At 48.0% G+C, this 8,439-nt stretch overlaps 1 protein-coding gene and 1 pseudogene across 1 annotated transcript; both read right to left on the reverse strand.

Annotated features, from left to right (window-relative positions):
• Positions 1 to 2,362: 2,362 nt before the first annotated feature.
• On the reverse strand, positions 2,363 to 2,823 carry LOC119366659 (annotated as a pseudogene).
• Positions 2,824 to 2,825: 2 nt separating this feature from the next.
• LOC119366660 lies at positions 2,826 to 3,077 on the reverse strand (the record flags this gene model as incomplete). Its single annotated transcript, XM_037632434.1, has 1 exon — positions 2,826 to 3,077. A coding segment is annotated over exon 1 (252 nt), but the record flags the coding sequence as incomplete, so codon positions are not given.
• Between the last annotated feature and the right edge of the window lie 5,362 nt (positions 3,078 to 8,439).

An 8,439-nucleotide genomic window follows, 5' to 3' on the forward strand; every position in this document is an offset into this window, starting at 1 on the left:
TAAATATATATACACACACATATACATGCCGTCTATTCTACAATCGATGATAGAATAATATTCTGCAATAATCACATACTGCCCGGAATAAAGATCTGGTACTGCTTCTGCATAACACAACCGTACTTCTTTTTCGTAAAGTCGGTACTGCTCTTCTGTACTTGCGTAGTAATTCACTAATAGATTCTAAACCGTTAATCGGAATTGCGCGAATGATATACCATTGGAAAGCTACAGAAAATTCTCAACTCTTATATATTGTAACTTGCTTCACCTTTTTTATTTTTTATTATGAATTTTCAAAAAACAGAAATCATCACAAGCTGAATGAAAAGTGTTTTGAACGAAATTCTTTTAACCACTTTATCGGAATGTAGAAAATGATATACCGTTGAAAAGCTACTGAAATTTACAAACATTTTCATGTTTTAAGTTTTTTCAAATTTTGCACAGTTTTGGAACAGTTTTGAAAATACTAAAAATCTGTTTTATTAAAAGATGATCATGGATCATTTTTGGATATCGAAATGATGCAAATGATATGGCATTGGAAAGGTACTGAAATTCACATCTTTTTCGTGTATTAATGTTTTTCAAATTTTACATAATTTTTGAGCAGTTTTGAAAATACCGAGATTCATTCAAAATAGACGAAACATTAATTATATATTAAGTTTTTGACCACTTCTCGGAATAGCGCAAATGATATACCTTTGGAAAGCTACTGAAATTTAAAAACGTTTTTTTACTGCCCGACAATAAAGAAGTTTCTGTACTTCTCAAAGTGATTAAATTGTACTGCCCATAATTTTTTTCCAGAGAACTCAAATTCCCTCCACATGTACCTTTGTACTTCTGTGGAATATCAGTTTCTTACTGCCCGATAATAATAATAATAATAATTGTACTCCTCGAAATGAATAAGTTGTACTGCTCGGATTTATTTTAAAAGAACACATTTTTGCCTTGTACTTCTGTGGAATACGAGTTTCGTACTGCTCTGCAATAATATTTTTTATTACTCAAAATGATTAAATTGTATTGCTCGTAAATTATTTTACATAAGTCAGTTTGCTTTGACATGTATCTTGTACTTCTTGGGAATATCAGTTTCGTACTTCTTGATCTTATAGAGTTTGTACTTCTCAATTACACAATTTTTATTAAGGCTAGTTTTGCATTTTTATCTGCACTGCTGCTTTAAGATATTCTGTACTGCTACTCTTCACTACAGAGAACCTTTTTGCACTTCCCTAAGCTTGCTAATTCCACAGCTCCAAGTAGCAGCTGCAAAAGGTGAGTACCAAATTAGCATAAAGGACACCCTGTACTGCTACTTCAAACTACTCGGTACTTCTCTCAGTGTAACTATGGTACTGCCTCCCTAGTAGGAATAATTCTCAGCAGGTACTTCCTCGCTCGCATGTTGTACTGCTCTGTACTTCTACCTAAATATTATATGTTCTTCCCATTACTGCTACCTTTGTACTTCCCGTAATTCTGCACTCAGGAGGTCAAAATTGCATTCAATCTCCTCGTCGCCCGTCGGAGTAAAAAGAATACCATAGAATGCCACGATGAAGAGAAGTACATTTTACGTTGAAAAAGTATTGAAATTTAGCAACTTTTTTGTGGTTTAACATTTTTCAAATTCTTCATGGTTTTTGAACAATATTCAAAATACTGAGATTTTTCCTGTTCCAAGGAAACATAATATTGTACTTCTGTGGAATACGGATTTCGTACTGCCCGGCAATAAAGAAGTTTTTGTACTGCTCAAAATGATTAAATTGTACTGCCCATAATTTTTTTTAGAGAACTCAAATTCCCTTCACACTTACCTTGTACTTCCGTGGAATACGAGTTTCGTACTGCCCGATAATAATAATAATAATTGTACTACTCAAAATGAATAAATTGTACTGCCCGTAAATTATTTCCACAGAACTAAACTCCCCTTGACATGTATTTTGTACTTTTGTCAAATATTAGTTTCGTACTGCCTGCTAATAAAAAGTTTTTGTACCGCTTAAAATACATAAATTGTATTGCCCAGAGTGATTCAATAGTACCACCAGGTAATAAAAATGTTTTGTATTGCTTAAGTTATATAAACAGTACTGCTCATAATGAATCAGTGGTACTTCCCATAGTGGTTTTATGGCACTGCCCGATAATAAAAATAAACATGTTATTTAATTGTTTCTTTTAACCCTAGGATAATTGTTGATAAATGTTGATACTTCAATGTTGAACCACTCTGTAGTGGTCAAAATGGCAGACTCACGCAATGCCAATAATTCGGCCATAAACCAAGCAGTTAGCACACGCGGGCGGCGCAATTTCTTTCGGGCGTCACTACTCAGTACCCACTATCCACTCCAAAAGCAAACGTGCAGCCGGCGCCACCACCGCCCGACCCGGCGGCCGCCTCCACTGGCACCGGCGCATTGGTGAATGCGTCGTCGGGGTAGAACCCCGCAAAGTCGATGGCGTCCGGCCCAAACGCGGACACGTTGCCGAAGTCGCCATCAAGTAGCAGCCTCGCCCAAACGCGGACACGATGGTGAGGAGGAACGCGAGCATCTGCTTGGGCTTCCGCTCGGTCTCCTGCACGCGGTGGCACATGGTGGCCACCCTGTCGTCGCTGGTGCTCTGCTCCTTCTTGAGCCTCACCACCTCCGTGGCCACCATGGTCATCTCGTCGTCGATGAGGCCAGACGCCCCCGCATCCTTGCGCTTGCCGCCGCCGCCGGGGGCGGGGGTGCCACGACGGACGATGTTGCGCAGGAGGTGCGTCTAGCCCCAGAGGAAGGAGCCGTGGGCAGCTGCGCGGAGAAGGCCAGGTGGTGCCGCCTGGGCAGCTGCGCGGGCGTGGCGCCCCTCTGCGCAGCCCCCGGGGCGGCGGCGGCGGCGGCGACGGCCGGGTCGCGCTCGATGATGTGGAGCGCGACGTCGGGGGAGCCCGAGAGGCGGAGCCAGGCGACCTGGAAGCCGGAGTAGGTCGGGGCCGGGACGTGCTCGAAGCCCAGCACCTCCTCGTAGAAGGCGGCGAGGCCGGGCACATCGCCGGTCATCTACTTCCTCGACATCTTGCTGGATCAAGAGGGTGAGGAACGTCATCGAGCTGAACGTGTGCAGAACTCGGAGGTGCCGTACCTTCAGTACTTGATCGGTCGGAGCTAGAAGAAGTTCGACTAAATCAACCGCGTTGTCAAATCCTTCCGCTTACGGTCTACGAGGGTACGTAGACACACTCTCCCCCTCTCGTTGCTATGCATCTCCTAGATAGATCCTGCGTGAGCGTAGGAATTTTTTTGAAATTGCATGCTACATTCCCCAACATATAGTACACCAGAACTCTTCATGACAAAATGATGGATGCAAAATGATTCTCAATCGACCAAATATAGTAGAGTTGGGGCACTTGCATCGTCATTGCATAATATGCAATGCACTATGAGGGTGTCCTGGACTAAGCGGTCCTTGGGTTGCCGGACTATCTCTCATGGGCCGGACTGGTGAGATGCTATTTGATTCATCAACGGAAAACCAGACTACAGCGAACTCGTGCTCTGGAAGGACACCTTCAAATACTTGGCAAATCCTCCAAGGCAGGATAACAAAACCGACATGTTTATCCCCTAATGGTGACCGACCATATGTAACCCTAGGCACCCCCTGTGTCTATATAAACTAGAGGGTTTAGCCCGTAGAGGAGTGGAGAATCATTATCTCCATACCCACCTAGGGTTTACTTCATCTCTATAATTGTTGTACAAACACATCAATAGAACCAGGCAGGACATAGGGCTTTACCTCCTTGAGGGGACCGAACCTGGGTAAATGATGTCTCTACATTCTCTGTTACCCATCGATCCAAGATTCATAGCTCGGGAACCCCTACTCGAGATATGCCGGTTTTGACACCGACGTTGATGCTTTCATTGAGAGTTCCGCTATAGGAACGTCAAAGGATCAATTGCTCGTTTAGTCATCGCTGATGGCATCTGCACCGGTGACGTATTCGTGCCCGACCAGCTCTTCGCGTTTGGCAGCATCGTTCTACATGCTAACCCGACCGGTCGCCTTGACCAGGTCTGCAGCTTCGCCCCTGAGCAGGAAATCAGATTCGGCAACCTGGAGTACGTTGCCGACGCTCGGGGCGATTTGATCTTTATTGGGTTCTCAGCTTTACCTAAAGGGCTCAGTAATCCTGAAGTCTCAACTTCAAACCTTCTCTCCGACCCCATCTCCGGCTGGGCCTCTATCTCGGATCTGGCTTTGAGCTCGGATCCGATCTCAGCGACCGAGGACAAGAGGTCAACCTTTGCCAAACGCATCCCCTATGCAGGCATACCGGAGGTTAACTCCGAAAGACATAAGAGGATGAATCCGACGGAGCTCTCGCTGTTAAACAAGGCGTTAGATTGGATCCAGATGATGAGCATCAGGGATGGCCAGTCCTTGGTCTATTATCAAATCAGACTTGAAGCTAGCCACAGGGAACTTTACGTCCCACCCACCACCCACTTAGTAGCCACTGTTGACGACTTAACCGACATGCCGGACTATGCCTTCGAGGAGGCCGACAACATGGACGAGGATATCAATGTCATGACCTATACGGCTCCCTCCCCGGCCACACCCAACACGGGAAAGTAGATTGCCACTTCCACTTACGACATTTACATGGTCAACACCCCCAAGGAGGTGATGACCCAGGTAAGGAGTCATCCAAACGCCGACACCAACGAAGGCGATCAAGGGGGCGTGGAAAGGGCAGGGACAACAACCTGAACACATACACAAACTTCACCGGAGATGATGATACTCGGGACAATATGGAGGAGCTCAGCGACAACACCACTCTCGAACAGCAGCGCGTCGCTCCTGAAGGCGATGAGGACCTGGGCGACCCCGAGGACCCCGGTGATTCCAAGGACAACAACTACCTCCCTCCTTTCGAAGAGGAGGATAGCCTCGGACCAGAGGAGTTCATCGTCCCTGAGGACACTATGGACCACTAACGGTTCAAGATGCAACTCCTAGCCACCGCCCGAAACCTGAAGAAGAAGCAACAACAGTTAAAAGCCGAACATGATACCCTTAACGATATGTGGAAGAGGGTCTTACCAGCCGAAGTAGGCTTCAACAATCAGTGGAAGGATCAAAACAAAAGCTACCCATGGCGGCGTTTGCTTCCGCAATTAGAGGACGAGGCCCCTAGCCCATACCCCCAGATGCACTCAGGCAAACCAGCTCGGCCGCCCCCCTCGAGGACAGGCATGATGGCTGGAGAAGTCGAAGACCCACCAATGCTCCCTCGCCGGTCGGGTAAGGAGCCAGTATAGCAAGAAGATCCATACAACCTGCGGCACAACTTAACCGCCAGAATGGCATAGCCAAGATCCATTTACGGATCTAGAGGACACACGCCAGCTGGATGGGACGGATACCAAGCCTGGCATGATAGGAACGATAGAGCCCGGGAGTAGCATTGTGCTCGGATGATAACCAATCTCCAGCACGACGTGGCCCGGGTCAGGGGCGCTGCACACACAATGTTTTTTACAGACGAGGTGATGCGGCATGGCATTCCCCGAGATAAGGAGTGGCACCTCTTCGGAGGGTCATACCATGCGCTGGCGTCGCCACTCGAGTTATAATGGCATTGCGTCACTCAGGGCTCAAGTCTATCTCCTGAGAGAGACAAACGAATGCCACCAGGTTTTTCTCGGCGATCAACGATACCCGGTCATCTGGGAAAACATGTAGTACTGAATATGTTGTGTTTTCGTCCAAGGAACAGCGGGCCACGACTCGAAAACGTATTTCGAATGCTCCCCCAGCACTCGGACTTAAACAAAGGATCGGCCCGCTCGTCCTATGAAACCTCAACCGATTCGGGGGCTAATGATGAGGTCATCTATTGTAGGTAGGGTCAAGGACCCATCATATGGAGCCCACATGGGCCCCCACGCCACTATGGGTAGGTCCCTGGACCGTACCAGCATTCTGATGCATATACCAGAAAGTCCACTAGAACAACTGCGTCGTAGCTAGGCTCCGCCCCTTATTCGTACCCCCAATAGTCATTGTCAGGATCGTAACCCCGACACCGGCGGCAGATTTAGGGTTTTGCCCCGAGCCCCGGGGGTGGGAGGGTTGGCCCGAATTTCTGATATGGAAGTGCCACGGTTTGATGCTCTAGGCACGTGATTGTAACTCATATAGGATGATAGGAGTCATAGTGTCTGGTTTGTTGCATTGGGTTGGGTTCACAGGTTGTCACATCTTTTTTGTTTGGAATATGTTGTGCAGTAACAAATCAATCAATAAAAGGATCAAATCTTCAACTTTTTTTCACCACATACAAAACATCAACATAAATTCCATCAACAAAAGGATCGACAAGGCATCAAATAATGGTACCTGCAGGTGTTTGCTCGAGAGAAACTCGCGTACTGAAGGATTATTCCATGCAATCTAATCTAATCAAACACGGTTACTGGCATCAATGAATACCAAGGACAAGGCGGCGACTCCGACGGCTGCCGTCCATCAGTCCTCAGTTTACAGAGCATCACCTTGTCACGGTTGTCGGGGCGAACGGGTGGAAGAAGGGATCTGGCCCGTCGTTGTAGATCACCACTTCGACGTCCAGATCCACCGCCCCGTAGCGCCGCTGCTCCGCGGCCATGCGCTCCCGAACAGGCCTCGACAGCCCCACCCCCGCACCGCGCGCCACCACAGCCACGTCCCTCCCTGTCCGCTCCGCCGCGCAGTCCTGCGGCGCCACGCGCGCCCAGGCAAGCGCGGCGCCTCCGTAGGACACGGCGATGTCGGCGCGGTCGGCGCACGTCCTGTTCATCCACAGCGTGAGGTTGAACGCCGGCAAGACGACGCGCGCCGGCCTGGCCAGGTTGATGCCGTCGAGGCCTGTGAGGTGGACGGAGATCGACGGGGCGCTGACGTATATCAGGTATTCGGCCCAGATGGTGGCTGCAATCATAGCGAGAGTAAAGAGGGTCGCGCAAACTTTCTCGCGGCAAGTGAGAGGGCGGCCTTCCGGTGGTGGTGGTGCGTCGCCCAAGAACGATGCCGCCGCTTCAACGTCGGCACCGAGGACGGCATGGTAGGGTTCCACATGCTGGAGCGAGGTCGTGTTCCACCATACGCTGGGTGACGCCCCCCTCTTTTGCTTCTTGCTATGCACTCTGCAAGGAGTAATATATGTATAGATGATGTCTATACTCTGAGCTTTTTGACATCCGTCAAAATCAGGAATAATGCACGATTGATCTTTGTTATTAGTACTTCTGATTTATATCTGGCTTTTAGGCGGAGATTAATCAACTGGTGCTCTTTTAACTTTTGAACAGTGGATGGCAAAGTTGTTTAGTTCTCGGAAACACTAACGCCCACACATGTGGGCGTTCCCCAAATCGCCAACACGTCTAGATCGTCGTTCACTGCCTTTTGCACGGATCTTGACACGAAAGGTGAATTTGGTGTGCCACGTAGGACGGGGCTGGTGTGTGGGCGTTGGAGAGTTTGCCCACACGCCTGCACCACGCTGTGTGGGCGAACTAGTTTCTGCACACACAGCCACCACCTAGTTCATGCGCGTGTTGTGGATGGCAACTGCAGTTATGCGAACGTGGCAACTAGGTAAACACACATGGCAACTGTGATTCTTTGCTAGATGGCAACTGCAGTTGCGCGTACGTGGCAACCAGATAAACAAACATGACAACTGTGATTAACAATATATAGCAACTATGGTTGGATCACACGTGGCAACTAGGTAAACACACATGGCAACTATTGTTTGACCATATATGGCAAGTAGTTAATCACACACGGCAACTACGGTTTGATTATACGCGGTAACTTCCATAATTAGACATGACAACTATAGTTAACCAAAACAGATAGAGTTGCCATACTTTTACAACTACACTTGCCATCCCAGATAACTACATCTGCCAACCAAGATGGCAACTAAATCGTCATCCCGCGGGGTACCTAACGTAGTTACGCCGGGACGTGTGGGCATTTTTGCTTCTTGCCACACATGCGGGTTGGAGATGAGTAGTACTTGTTGGGCGTGTGGCACGAAGTAGCCGTGCCCACATGTGTGGAAAATTCTAATATACGTCCACACACAGCCCGTGTGGGCTGCCTTCTGCTCACACCATACATGAAGTGTGGGCGCATGTTGAATATATCACACGTGTGGTGGATATCGACGTCCTTAGTTCTTTGTCCGTAGCAATGCACTACGGACAAACAACATGATAGAGATAACCCGCGGCTTCGTTCTTTGGCTCCGTTGCACAAAATCTTTTCAGTGGATATACAAGTAAAAATTGTTACTAGCCGTCCAATGATTCAGAAGAACCAAATTCTCTAATTTGGAGGCCTAAGAGCATC

The sequence above is a fragment of the Triticum dicoccoides genome, chromosome 2B (assembly GCF_002162155.2).
Source record: "Triticum dicoccoides isolate Atlit2015 ecotype Zavitan chromosome 2B, WEW_v2.0, whole genome shotgun sequence".
NCBI lineage: Eukaryota > Viridiplantae > Streptophyta > Magnoliopsida > Poales > Poaceae > Triticum > Triticum dicoccoides.